This window comes from Micropterus dolomieu, linkage group LG15 (genome assembly GCF_021292245.1).
Source record: "Micropterus dolomieu isolate WLL.071019.BEF.003 ecotype Adirondacks linkage group LG15, ASM2129224v1, whole genome shotgun sequence".
In the NCBI taxonomy this organism is placed as follows: domain Eukaryota; kingdom Metazoa; phylum Chordata; class Actinopteri; order Centrarchiformes; family Centrarchidae; genus Micropterus; species Micropterus dolomieu.
The window spans coordinates 16,968,446-16,983,052 of NC_060164.1; the positions used below are offsets into that span (position 1 = coordinate 16,968,446).

The 14,607-nt window shown below is 40.2% G+C and overlaps 2 protein-coding genes across 3 annotated transcripts in view; one reads left to right on the top strand and one right to left on the bottom strand.

The window, feature by feature from the left end:
* The first annotated feature begins 1,348 nt into the window (after nt 1-1,348).
* The window catches only part of sh3pxd2ab (SH3 and PX domains 2Ab), a 54,880-nt gene continuing 41,621 nt past the window's right edge, over nt 1,349-14,607 (top strand). For both annotated transcript variants that reach the window (XM_046070955.1, XM_046070956.1), the window contains exons 1-2: nt 1,349-1,749; nt 12,630-12,710. In XM_046070955.1, coding sequence (XP_045926911.1) covers nt 1,678-1,749; nt 12,630-12,710 — 153 coding nt within the window. In that variant the 5' untranslated portion in view covers nt 1,349-1,677. The remainder of the gene's footprint in view (nt 1,750-12,629; nt 12,711-14,607) is intronic.
* On the bottom strand, nt 3,776-7,105 carry LOC123984451 (N-acetyllactosaminide beta-1,3-N-acetylglucosaminyltransferase 3-like). The gene is made up of 2 exons (XM_046071363.1): nt 7,098-7,105; nt 3,776-4,880 (listed from the first exon to the last, which is right to left on the bottom strand). The coding sequence occupies exons 1-2, from the start codon at nt 7,103-7,105 to the stop codon at nt 3,776-3,778; spliced, it is 1,113 nt and encodes a 370-aa protein (XP_045927319.1).

The following is a 14,607-nucleotide window of genomic DNA, read 5'->3' on the forward strand; positions in this document are numbered from 1 at the left end:
AGCTAATTAACAGTAATTAAGCAGTAATAGGCTGGTTAAGCAGATAAGGGATAAGTTAATACCGGTAACGTTACCTTATAATTAAGTATAGTTGGTCTTTTATTTTCATAATTCACACCATAAAGTATTGTAAAATACAATAGGACCACATATTTCTTTGTCTTGGTGTCTTTAATCTAACGTTAACTGTTACTCAGTAACTACTCAATAGTAAATAACGTGAACGAAGTATTTAGATCCTTTACGTAAAAGTAGCAATACTATGCATTGTCAAATAAAACAACCCACTACAATTCTACAGTTCTGCAATAATGATATACAAATTAATTTAAAGTACAGTAGTGTCATCATCCAAATGTACTCAGGATATCAAAAGCAAAAGTACTCATTATGTAGAATGGACCCTTTCAATATGTTCTATGATATTCTGTTGGATTATTTAACAGTTTTACTGCATTAAATTGCACTATGTATTTTAGTGTTGTAGGTGGTCGAGTTGACTCTTATTTATTTATAATAGAATGTGAACTATCTGAAACTGAAGTAGTAACTATACAGCTGTATGGTGTCACTGGACTTTTCTAACTGTCACGATCAATAAATCTAGTAGAGAAAATATACCCCTTGAATTCCCCTTGTAATGTAGAGTAGAAATAGGCTATAAGGTGGCATGGATTGCTCAAATAAAATACACATACCTCAGAACTGTACTTAAGTGCAGTACGTGATTAAATACTGTAATTGTACCTTACCCACCTCTGCAGAGTGCAAATTATAATAAAAAACATTAGTTGCACAACTTCTTCACATATCATTGTTTGTGTTGTGTAGCGCCCCCGTGTGGGCAGATTAATTTAATGTTGTGGGATGTTATTCTCTTCTTCACTCATGCCCCCTCCACCAGGAGGGAGCAAAGTCATATGTCGAGTTTAAGTGCTGTAGGAAATCCTATTGAAACTTTGAAAGGAACGGCATCGTGTATTGTGTAAATTAAATGTTATATGACTGTCAGCTAAGCAGACATGTGTGGCTGTTCATGCGTGTTAAGCTTTTTTTCTAGTAAATAATACAGCTCTTTGCACACAGAAGAGTATTTAGAGTTTATTGACACAAAAACTTTCAAAACATAAAACATCAATGTTTGTCAATTCTTATGCCTTTCTTCAACTTCTGTGCATCTATTTGCATACGTTTTAAGTAAAAGCTACTAAAACCATGTAGCATCAAGAGAGTTTGGTACAATGTTACACGTGAGACACAAGAAACAGGTCCCACTTCTTCAAAGGGACCCGTGCAGCGTGTCCAGCCAGCTGAAACAGCACCGCCCCGTACATATTGATTTGTACTGCCCTCCTGTCCGTACTTTCCTGAGGCAGTCCAGCCCCTCTTAAGGGAGGAGAAGATTGATTAAACGCCAGTTTTACTGCGTTGTCATGTTTCACAAGGAGTTCAGAAGCGCCGAGACTGCCCGACACCATCATTTCGTGCATGCACCCAGAGCCTGCAGAGTGCTGAAAGACTTTTTAATCCTTCTATCAAGTTTGCATTTCTAACCAGAATTCCTCACAAGGCAGTTCCCGTATGGTCTCTGATCCTCCATATCGTTTTCATGGGTGAACATCTTCTTTTGTAGCATTTGGAGTGTTTCTTGGTGCAAATCCTACTTGGTTTGTGAAGATGCAGCTCCCCACTGTCCTTGACGTTAATGTTGTGGACGTGCAGAAGAGGAGGAATCCCTCCAAACACTATGTAAGTTGTCTCCTCATCCGTTGTTTCTGTTATCATGTAGTTCAAGTAGCTATTAACTTCACAAATGTAGGCTCCATGCTAGCAGCTCTGTGGTTGGCAGCACTATAAGTTAAGTTCACCACTTTGTTCTGGACTGAAAAAGATCTAAAATATAATTGGATTCATTTGAATTTTTGCACAGACATTCATGGTGTCCAGAGGATGAATCCCAGTGGCTTTGGAACTGAATATCCCTCCTCTGCCACCATGAGATTTACATTTGTGGCTTTGAGTAAAATGTGGATAGATGGATGACATTTGACATGGTATCTGACTTTATGTCATTTAGCGCCATCAAACGGTCAGTATTTAAAGTTGTGTGAATTTGTAATTTTGTCTTATTTTTGACCCAATTCTTGCAAAACTAATGACATTTCATTAGCCTCAATTGTATTTTATGCTAAGCAGCAAACATTAGCATGCTAACACGGTAAACTAAGATGGTGAACTTGATAAACATCACACCTGCTGAACACCGGCATGTTAGCATGGTCATTGTGAGCATGTTAGCATTCAGCACAAAGAACATCCTGACCACAGAGCTGCTAGCATAGTTGAAAACTTTAAAGAAACTGAACTGAAAATCATGTCATCCCTTTTTGCAGTCAAAAAAATATTGTCAACGTGTTTTTAAACTGTATTGTCAATAGTATTTTATGATTAAATGGAAGAAAAGTGTATTATGGGAAATGTCTGGAGTGCTTCTTTTGGCAGATGGATGGGTGTGGGTCATTGTCTGTGTTTGGCGGACAGAAGCTGGCAGGCTGAATTCAACAAACTGGAGCTGTAGCTCACAAGCCAGTGGTGGTATTGAGTAATGACCACACCAGCATTCAAACGGACCTAAGTGATATTTGCGGGTACTTTCACATGTGACGTTAGTTTAATGTGCTGCAGCTGACCAGCTAATTTGCTAATATGACAGTAGTGTTGCACTTTCCCCCTGTGACTGTTCACTTGTTCAACAAGCTAAGGTGCAGGACAAGACATGTTCATGTTTGAAGGTTGGATGAAAAGGAGACTTTAGCAGGAAAAGCTAATCTAGGTTGTTGTTCAAAGTATGTGGCTCTTATTGTGCTCTTAGCAGGTTGCTGTCTCGCTGTTAGTGTGACTATGATGGAACAGTTTTGTTTCTGCTTTATCCATAGTTTAGAGGTGCAACGACTAATCAATTAATTGTGAACTATTAGATTAAAACTGTTTTTTAAGAAAAGGTATCTCACTCCAGCCTCTGAAATGTAGGCTAAATGTTTTCTGATTTCAGTTATCCTCTATCGCGGTAAACTGACTATTCGCATTGTGTCATCTTGGACTTTGGGGAATCTTATCGACATTTTTCTGACATTTTTTAAACTAAACAACTAATCGATGAATCCATCCATCGTCAACCGCTTATCCTGCGTACAGGGTCGCGGGGCTAATCGATGAATCAACGGATTAATTGACAATGAAAATAGTCATTTTTTTTAAAGCCCTACTTTGGGTAAACATTAAGTAATATAATTGGCTGGATGGAAACAAGTTCTCCATCTATGGAGACAGGGACCTAACACTGACACTGGGTGACCTCACAAAACCAAGAAATTTAAAACATTATTCTCCCTTTTGTTTTTCTAAGATAACACAGAATATGACATTTACAGAGCAGATATTATTGCTAACAAACAAGCAATTTACTTTTAGTTTGTAGTGAGAAAGTATTGCAGATCAACACCAGCCCTAGTCACATCACTATCACAACATCAAGCTGACAGCAGTTATGCAAGTATGTAATACACAAAGCATACTCTCCTGCTCGCCGCACAAAAAATGTAAAAATAAATGATTTGGACTGCATTGGACAGACGCCTACTGAGAAGCTGCAGCAAAATATTTTAAACCTTTTCTCATGATAGAATGAAGAAGGTCATGTCTGCTCTCGCAAACTACGAGCAAACAATAAGCTCCTGGAAATTACTGTTTTTCTCCAAAGCAATTTTGTTGAGGATCAACATATCAGATTGGGCTCCTGTATTGTCTCCCACATGACATACATGTCATTTGGTCGGAATCCGTGTAACAGAAGCAGTTCTTTTACATAGCAAGGGTCAAATTGATCTAGTTTTCTGGAGGGAATGTGCCATCCTGCCGTCTTCACACCCATATGAGAAACAGGTGCTAGTTTTGCTTTGGCCAGACACATGCCCATGTAAACATCATCAATGGGAATCATAGGAATCGACTGGGACATCCTGTGTATGACCAAAGCTGTGTAGAAAGACATGATGAAGCCCCCACCGCCACAGTAAGGGGGATATAAGTTTGACTTGTATACCTCCAATGGAACATAATACTTGCTCTTTGATGATCTAATTGGACCCACACGTCTGATGAGATGGCCAGTAAAGAGGTGCCTCCTTCCGTCATTATTCTTGAGGCCTTGGAGATACTCAACCGCATTGTTCGTGTTGACAAAGACGTCATCATCGCCATTTAGCAGGAAGCGAACGTTCTGACAGTTTCTTTCCATCCAGTCTAAGAAGAGTATCTGCTTCAAGGTGAGGTTTAAGAATGATTCGTTAAAGTCCCATTGGAGAATGTCATTGTGCTCCTCTTGCTCCAGAGCGAGGAGTTTATTCAGCTTCGTTTTCCCCAAACCAGTACTCGACGTTCCTGAGATGAAGATCCTCTTGATCCACACACCATTGTGTAACCGGTCTTGAGCCCAGGTTTTACGCAGCACCTCTCGGCGGTCGTAATTTAAAGGGGGGCTTTTAATGACCAGCAGAAGAAAGATGTCTGCAGATTCATCAGCTCGTCCACATTTGTCAGGGATGTCCAGTAGCATTGGGAAATGGCGACAGTGATGATAGTAGAGAAAGTCTTTAATCCTATCAGGAAGAAAGCTGAAGCCTGGGATTTTGTCAGCAGAAACATTTTTTTCACATCTTGGCGGGGATGTGTTTATGGTGGATGCCTTTCTTTGACTGCCATCGTACTCCCCATTTTCTTGGAGTTGAATGGCTTTGTGGTCAAAGTCTTTACAGAGATAAAGAACAATTAAAAGTGCAAGCACTAATGTTCCTGCTTTGAGTTTTCTCCTCCTAAAAAATCTGCAGTGAAAAATAAAAAAAGTTTTGTCAGGAACACATAATTATCGACAGTATGACATTGGCAGGTAAATTAACACAGTCTACATTAAGATGGGTACAGTTAATTTTACACCATAAAGAACTTCATGATTAAATGTTATTTCTAATGCAGAATAATACACAAAATCGCATATGGAAACAAAATTCTGTTATTGAGCTGATTTCATGAGGAGCTGAGTGCATTTTAAAGAGGTCATATTTTGCTCATTTTCAGGTTCAAAATCTTATTGAGGGGTTGTACCAGAACAGATTTACATGGTTTAATTTTCAAAAAACATCACATTTTTTGAAAATTACTGCACATTGCTGCAGCTCCTCTTTTCACCCTGTGTGTTGAACGCTTCGTTTTAGTTATCGAGGGATACATCTTATCTCTACAAGATCTTTGTTGGGAGTTGAACTTGCGCAATTCCTAGTTAAGGACTACTGGCCAATCAGAAGCAGAGTAGGACAGGCAATGTGTTTTTCCACTGGTGTTTTTGAGGGCATGTCGGACTAGCTGCTTGGCGAGCATTATGACACACATTTTGCTGTGTTGTAATCTGAATGATTAACAGGACTTTTTTTATTGTCTATCACGGCTATTGTTAAAGTTTGATTGTTACCCAAAAAGTATTTGTTTGAGATTGAAATGATTAAAAAACTGCTTCGTTAAGAGAAGAGAGACTGTTGTCATGGACATTTTTTAACAAGTTATATTAGCACAGCCACAGCCTAGCTCTGCTCTGTGACCTGCTGAGCCTCCCTGTTTAAGGAAAGTTGCCTTGTGTAACCTGTGTGTGACACAGACCAGCAGATTTGTTGTGGGAAGCGAGTCTCTCTGTGTGTGTGAGAGATAAGTACCAGCAGGAATAGTTAAGTTATTCTATTCAGCCGTAAAGTGGCTACTGAAAGTATTGTCTTAGCTGTCACAGAGGAGAAATAGAAAGTCCCTGTTCATGTAAGGTACATGTCGCCAACAGTGTGCAGAGCCAATGCAAATCAAAATGTGGTCAGTCAACTTATGTGTTGTGGTGGTTAGTTTACGGAGAAGTAGGCATATTTCAGCAACCTGCCTGTGGCGTCTGACCTCCATTTATTTTATTCACCAAGTATTTGGTAAGCTAATTATGGACACTGATGTGTGTAACAGTTAATCTGGCAAAAAGGCTGTTCTCTGTGCCTCAACAAAACAGAAACTGACTAGGCTAATTTACCTTTTCCGTCTACAAATTTCAGACCTCCTACTAGGAAAAAGTACAATAAAATTCTACTCAAAGTCGGAGTCCCTAAACTCTGGGGCAAATCAATCTACCCCAGCTTGATGAAGAAGCAGGCGTCTGACGTCACACAACGGCAGCACCATTAAAGCGCATATTGTAAATGGTAACTCATCAACTAAAAGGCAACGTAAAGTATGTTTGCCTGTATTTAATCAATATAATGCATACTAATGAAACCTGTTCTGCACATAAATTGATGGCAAAATATGTTGCCAGTGGTTATGCTAAACAATCTCTGAAAGTTATCTTCTCTGCACAAAAAGCACAGGCTCAGCTGAGATGATGCATAGGGAATCAGATGTTTGGTGATATGTCATCTCAGACATTTCGAAAATTTAACACCGGTTATCTCAGACATTTAGTCATCAGGGAGAAATGAAGCACACCATTTGTTCAAACAGGTTGTTCTTAAAATAGTTCATCCCTTTTCTCCGTATCACATAATGATAGTGCTGCTTTGAAGTTTACCTGACACACCTAAAGAAAGAACTTCCTCTTTATCTAAAAACACAACATTACCTGTATGCCGCCTTTCATTAAAGACCCTTTCAACTTTTTAAAGAAAACATAATGAAGTAGGGGTAGTGGATAAGACACATGCCTTCGGTGTGAGAGACCTGGGTTTAACTCCCCACTGTGACACGAGCAAGACACTTAATTCTAAGTTGCTCCAGAGTAGTGCGACCTCTGACATAAATAGCAATTGTAATCTGCTTTGGATAAAAGCGTCAGCTAAATTAATAATTGTAAATGTAAGTATCAGACTGGGTGTAATATCCTTCTAATTAAATAACCTGCTCAGCTCATTAACACAAGTCTGTGACAGCAAAGACTACACATTTTACAATAATAATGAAAGAAACCACAGAAAGTAGCCCGCAACTAAGCCAACCTTCATTCAATATTATAATATTACCTGGACATATTTGCAGATCAGTGTGAGTATCCCTTTGGTAGTCAGTTGTCAGTGTGATTGCTGGAGTAGTTGAGGTAAAAATGATGCACATGCTTCCTTGTTGGTCACATTATTTACAGAGTATAGCCAGTCAGGCAACCCCTATGCAAAGGCAGAGTCTGCCTCCAACAAATTACAAAGTCAAAAAGTTTGTCAATAGATATTTGACGTCAGAGGTGGTTCGTCCTGCTTGGCTAAGATTAAAGCATGTGGAACTTGCTGGATGAGAAATGCAGAGACAATACTTTGGGAACTGATGAATCAAAAATAGAGCCAGGAGATTTTGTTTGTGTAGCTTAGCATGCAATGAAGACATAAAGGTAGATAAGTGATGTAAATACATGATTTAATTCTAGATTCAGCTCATGCTGTTGCTACCAAGATATGCCTGGTGTAAAGAGAGGATCAACCGTTTGTCAGGGTCTATTGCCAGTCATATAATTGATTAATTGTTTTTCAGCGTGAGTTCTAGCGTGTCACATAGGGATGTCTGCTAATTCAGGCTTGTCATTTCAGAGAGAGGTGAAAAAAGTTGTCAAGTAGACGGTGAGTTGCTTTTCATGTTCCCTGGCTGAACATAATTGAACATTTTTTATTATTTATTTTTTTTATCGCAAACAGTAAAATCCCAGCGTGGAGTCCTCTGTTTTCAATCTCTGCTTCCCTTTTTTTTGTCTCAAAGACTGGAGTATTCCGGTCATGACTCCTACACGTAGGGATGAAACGGTATGAAAATTTCAATATCACGATTATAGTGACTAAAATTATAACGGTTATCAGTATTATCACGGTATTGTAAAAATGTGCCAAAAAATATTAAAATGTACTGACACACACACACACACACACAAACCATTTCAACAAGTTTTATATAGAAAACTACAAATACAATTGCCATTTTGTTTGCATAAAAAATAAAATAATATACCTTTTTGTAAACATGAAAATCATCTAAGTGTGCATCATCAAGATCTTATTTTATATTACATCGGTAATACAATGACCCTGTGGACAATTACATGAAAACAAATGTCTTTAGAAAACAGTGATAGTAACTGCAATGAGCCCAAAAACTGACATAAATACAGAGGAGTCTGTAGCGTTTCTAGAAATGCTGGTTGGTTGACTAAACTGCATAATGTGTTATCATGTGCAGTGGACGAATAGGCTCAACAGCTACAGAACAACGTGTAGCGTTTTTACAAGAGTGGCTAACACAGAGAGCTTCAGTTTACACGCTGTTGGCAAGTCGGAGAGACAAACCAAAGCTAAAAGTTAACTCACCCTGACGTTCACTATAAGGTTATTTTCTTAAATCAAGTTTCGACCGGACGGACTTCAGAGTGACTGAAAAATCTCCGCAGCGCTGTGTTGTCATCAACCCAAACAAACCCACGTTGCATTCTGCGCATGTTTGCCGTGAGATTATAACTGCACCCGGTTACCATGGTAATTAAAATGTGTACGGTAATATTAACCGTCGAATTTTACCATGGTTTACCGTTGAACCGGTAATCGTTTCATCCCTATCTACATGTGAATGTCTGTAGAAATCTAGTGACAAAAAAATTCCATTTAGTCCAAATGAAATGATTGTCTTGCTGCCTACCTGCCAGTCTCTGTGTGAACTGCCCATTACTCACTTTGAGTGGCTTTGGAGGGAGGCCTCAAGGGAGGGTTTTATCGGTTGGATACTTTCGAAATCTAGCTAGTCTAGATTTTGTCTAGTCTAGCTAGTCTCTTGCTAGTTTCACCAAAGTTACCTGCCCCAGCTTTAACAATAAACACGTATGTCTAGTAGGAAGTATGTGGTGCTGACCTTTGGTAGTTCACTATGGCTCTATTAATTGCAGTGTTGACTAAAATATATCAACAACTAATGGATGGACAGCCGTGACATTTTGTACAGACATTCATGGTGTCCTCTGACTCTTCTTCTGGCCTCTTCATCAGGTCAAAGTACTTTTCTGACTAAATACTTGCAAATCTAATGACATCCCCATCAGCCTCACTGTGTACTTTGTGTTTTGTGCTGATTAGAAAATGTTAGCATGCGAACATGCTAAACTAAGATGGTGAACGCAATAAACATTATAAATGTTAAACATCAGCATGTTAGCATTGTCATGTTGGCATTTAGCACAAAGCACTGCGGTGCCTAAGGACAGCCTTACAGAGCTGCTAGCGTGGCTGTAGACGTGTCGTTTATTTATTTATTTTTGACTGCATGGCCTGGTCTTGGTGTTATCTTACTGACTTGAGTAATCAAATCAGATGAGCCACAAGACCTTTCTCAGCGGGGCTGCAAAAATCAATTAGCCCATCAGGTACATTTGGATTAATGAATGAGAGTTGGGATCAATTTCATCATCCATCTCCTGCTGAGGGAGGCTCCCCAAGGCCACTAAACGCAGGGCACAGACTTTCCCCTGGGATGGAAGCCGGAGGTGAGGGTTGACTGGGAAGTCCCCATGAGGGAAGGGAAGGGGGAAAAAATCTCATTATCTATGAGCTAAGCAACTGAAAATGCTTATCCGGTTTGAGAGAGGAAAGAAGCAACCCTTTGTCTTTTGTCCCCACTGTTCAATTGTGACTTCCTTCCAGGGACTCATGGCACTGGGGCAAGAGAGTGCATGGCAACTTATCCTTGTTTACATACATTGCTGGAAGATAATTTCAGCAGAGATGAGATCCGATGAGAAGGCTTCAGTTTGTACAACTTACTGCATGGACAACCTTGTTGGATACAGCTTTTAATATTTAGTTAAAATGAGAATTTAATGCAGATGAACCCAGACATAAATATGCATTCATATGTGGTGTTTACTTGTTTTGAATCCACTGTAAAGAATGTAATACTATTTGTATCAGTAATCACAATCAATTCCTGACTTTACTTTTAAGTGTTTCATAAAAAGTATACATTCATAAACTCATAACAATGTGCTAATCTCAGAAATTATATTGTTATGTTCAAACATAAACATAGCTCATGGTTCTTTTGGGACATATCTTGACCTCACACAGCCTCACTTTGAGCCATGCTGTTGCCTGAGTGTTTGGTCATGCTGTCTGTATCTAATTAGCGAGCTGCTGGAGAACTCGTTCCGCCTCCCTGCACACTCTTTCTGTAATGAACTGTGTGCCGAATGAAGGCTGCATTTTAAACTAGAAACTGATGTCCTTGCATATTGCCACCATATGTGTAAATGCTGCTTTTGTAAACACTCTGGTCCTTGTGCTTAGATGGAAATGCATTAGGTACAGCCATCTGTTTCTGAACCTCAGGGTGTGCACAATTGTTTGTTGTTGCCCTTTTTATTGTTGAGGCAAATTTATTTTGGACTTACTTCCTACAACACTGTTTTGTTCTGTAAATGTCTGCCAGGGAAACTATATTCCCATTTCAGTTTCTGTGAGTAAGCACTTCTTCCCTGTCATTATTCCTGGTGATGGACAGGAGCACTAGAAGTTGTTGACATAATGGGAGCATTTGTTCACTCAGACCGTGGACTCAGGTGGCCATTACAAAAGTGAAATGCAAAGATGTTGATTCTACAAGGTACTGAATCAGTCACATTTGATCAGCTCCACTCAAAAACACATTTACATTTAATCATTTGGCAGACGCTTTTATCCAAAGCGACTTACATTTGAGGAACAACATACAATCATTAACAGAGCATAAAATACAGCACGAGATCTACAACTGACAATACATATTAATAAAAGCAGCAATAAATACTAGTAAGCGCTAATGGAGTGACACGCGTCCTTTTGGGCTGATCAAAAACCAGACGCGCTGCTGCGTTCTGAACCATTTGTAGGGGTTTCACCACACAAGCTGGAAGACCCGCTAGGGCGGCATTGCAATAGTTGAGGCGAGCGGTAACCATGGCCTGTACCTGAAGCTGGGTGGCATATTGAGTGAGGTAGGGCCTGATTTTTCTGATGTTGTATAGAGCAAAGCAGCACGACCAAGAGACAGCAGCAACATGGTCTGTAAAGGACAGCTGGTCATCAATCATGACACCCAAGTTTCTCACCACCCTGGTTAGAGTGATGGTTGAGGAGCCAATTTGTAGTTTGATGTTATGGTGGATAGATTGCTTGGCTGGAGTGACCAAGAGTTCAGTCTTAGAGAGGTTTAGTTGAAGGTGGCAAACCTTGAGAAGAGTAGCGGCCCTAGCACTGAGCCTTGGGGTACCCCTGTGAAGAGGCAGTGGGAGGATAATTGTCAGTACCACAAAACATTGTAGGAACGCCCCGAGAGGTAGGATTCGAGCCACAGGAGTGCTTTACCCGAGATGCCCATTGCTGAGAGTGCGGATAGGGGGATCTTGTGATTGACTGTGTCAAAGGCAGCTGATAGGTCCAGCAGGATAAGAACCGAGGATTGCGCTGCAGCTTTAGCTGACCTTAGGGCTTCTGTTACAGACGAAAGGGCCGTTTAAGTAGAGTGGCCACTCTTAAAACCAGACTGATATGGATCTAGGAGGTCGTTCTGTGAGAATAATTCTGAGACCTGTTTGAAGACTGCCCATTTGATAGTTTTGAATAAAAATGGTAGAAGAGAAACTGGCCGATAGTTCTCAACTTGAGTTTGGTTGAGTGAGGGCTTTTTAAGCAAGGGTGTAACCTGAGCCCTTTTGAAAGTGGTCAGGAAGGTTCCTGAAGCCAGACAAGTATTTATCACATGAGTGATTGCAGGGACCACAGTAAGAGATATGGCTTGGAGGAGATTCGTAGTAATCAGGTCCAGTGGGCATGTAGTGGGACGGCTATGGGTCAGGAGTTCTGATACTTCACTCTGCCCGTTTACTCCTGTCACGGAGAACGAAGTGCCATTGTCCTGGGAGGGCAGAAGAACAGATGTAGTAGGAATGCTACATGTTAGCCTTGGTGTTGAGCCTTTTGCGCCATTTCTCGAGGGAGATTGAGGGAGATGTGTATAAGGACTGCTACATGATAGGTTTTCCTGTGCTGTGCTCACACAGTGGGAGCTGACCAGGGCGGGAATAGAATTGTTGATTTTGAGAGATTTAGAGAATTGGCTAGTTATAGCCGCCACTTTGCCTGTGAAGAAGGCAGCAAAGGTATCAGCAGACAAGTTTGTGGGTGGAGGAGGTGGAGGATTTAGTAGCGTTTTAAAAGTGAATAAATAATTTCCTTGAGTCAATGGAACTGCTTATTCTGTCATTATAGAACGCAGTTTTGGTTGCATTGATGCTTGTTGAGAACACAAATATAATTAATTATAAATGGTTTCAATGATATATTTGAAATGTTTTTGACCCCTGATGGCTTTCTAATGTGTGATGGAAACAAATGAACTTAATTTGTTTATTTGACCTTCAACGACCGCTTGAAGTTAAGTTAGGAGGAATGCACTTTGTGTCATTAGGGCAAGTCAAGCTAAAGTGGTGCCCTGGTATCTTTGACAAAGTGACTTTGTTCCTAATGGACCTGTTCTGTTTGCCCTTCTCTCACTAGGTATACCTCATCAACGTCACTTACTCAGACTCTACTTCCCATGTCGTCTACAGAAGATACAGCAAATTCTTTGACCTACAGGTATGTTATCTTGGTAAATTATCTAAATACATCTACAGTCACTTAGTCCATGAGCAGCATCAGTTCTAAATATTTTAATTGTGTATGAGAGTGAATGTCTTCTCTTCATATCAAACTCTGTGAGGTCAATTTGACCCTTTGTTCAGCTGCTGGAAGGCGCTATGCATAGTAAAAGGTCTCATTTAAGACTACTGGAGCCTGCTTGGGGAAAAAGGGAAATGGGGGAAATCCAGTCTGCAGATGTGGGAAGAAAAAACAACCTCAGTCAAAATGCAGAATAAAGCATGGGGCAAAGTTATGCCTAAGGATTTTTTTTCAGGGATCCGGTAGCCTCAAGTGAAATCTCTGTATTTTAACAGTAACAGTTCAACACGTTTACATTTTAACCACACAGGGCTGAATTGTCTCTACTATAGTTTGTTCAAAGCATCTAGTAGCTGAAGCAATGGTGTGAGGGGTTTAAACCTAAATCAGTGCATACCTTATCCTTACCTTATGGCTTTTTCTGTTAAAAGATGCTCTTGCTCTTCTCTGATAACCCTTTCTGCCAGACTATACTTTATAGCGCCGTGGCTCTGGTAGGCTGGCTCTGTTGAAGGCAGCAAAGGAAACCCTTTGTTCTCTGGTCTCTTGCTAATAGCCAGGAAAATTGTGCCCTGGTCTGTTTGATGGAAACAGAGCTTCTCTCCTGTCTCTGTAAACATTAGTCTTGTCCATAGATCCCTGCTGCCTGGGTGTGTTTGTCTGGCCACGGTAATCTGTGAGGAACAACAGGCTGCAGCTGTCCATACAAAATGGGTGGGGATGGTTTGTTTTATTTGTCCTTTCATGAACATAGTCATATAAGTGAAAGATGAAGTGTCTTGCATGAAGCACATTTGCAGTTGCAGCTAATCTGTGATAGTTGGAGTGAACTGCTAGTAAACATAGCATGTCAACAGTTGCATAAACAAATTCCACCAAAAAATCTGCTGAATAACACCAAACTATACTTTTTGTGTGGTAATTTGAGAGATTTGCAGTACGCTCTTCAGGAGGAGGATGTAGTTTAGGTAATGCAAGGACCAATCCCGGAATGCAGTGGATGAAACAAGGAGGAAGCTGTGGTCAGGAAAGGGTTGGGGGGGGATGGGGGTAATGAGCAGTTTTGGAGCCTTGGATTTAAAGACTGAAATGAAGATGCTTTCCCTTCTCCAAAGTTTAGATATAACTGCTGCATGTCTCCTTTTGATTTCAATAATGTTGCGTGATCACCAATAGTCTCACTTGATAGAATATTTTGTCCTTTCTCCAGGCAGAAACTGAGCTGTTGTTTGTGTGTCTGCCAACTGACACCTACAATCTATCCCCAACTCTGCACAGTCCTCTGTCTTCATAGCACAATTGTATGTTTTATGTTACTAGAAGCTGAGAGAGAGGAAAAAATGCATTGGCACCCTTAGCCTGACAAATGTGACCATGATCTCATCTGATAACCATTAATTCAGAATTCAGAAAAGCCAACTAAGGTCACAGAACAAGAAGCCCCTTTTAAGCAGTGGCCGATTGTTCATACTATGTCCAACGTCAGTACTGTACTGGTCATTATAAACCCCCCATCAACAACAGGCAACTTTGTTGTTTGTGTTTTAAAGGTGAAGTAACCATTTTCATTGCCAAATGGATGTCAAAGTGCACTCCATACTAATGTTTCAAACCTTTCCAGTGCACTAAAATAACTCATTGCTGCTCCTCTGGGAAGCAATCATCATAAATTATCAGGATCCCATCTCTGATTCCTTCTCTCTTCATCTTTTCTGCTGACCTACAGGGAAGTATGCTCTTTGTAATGCATGTGCAGAATTAAGCACATTGATTTACTTGTTTTTTTTAAAGACGTTTGTTTTTATGCTGAAAT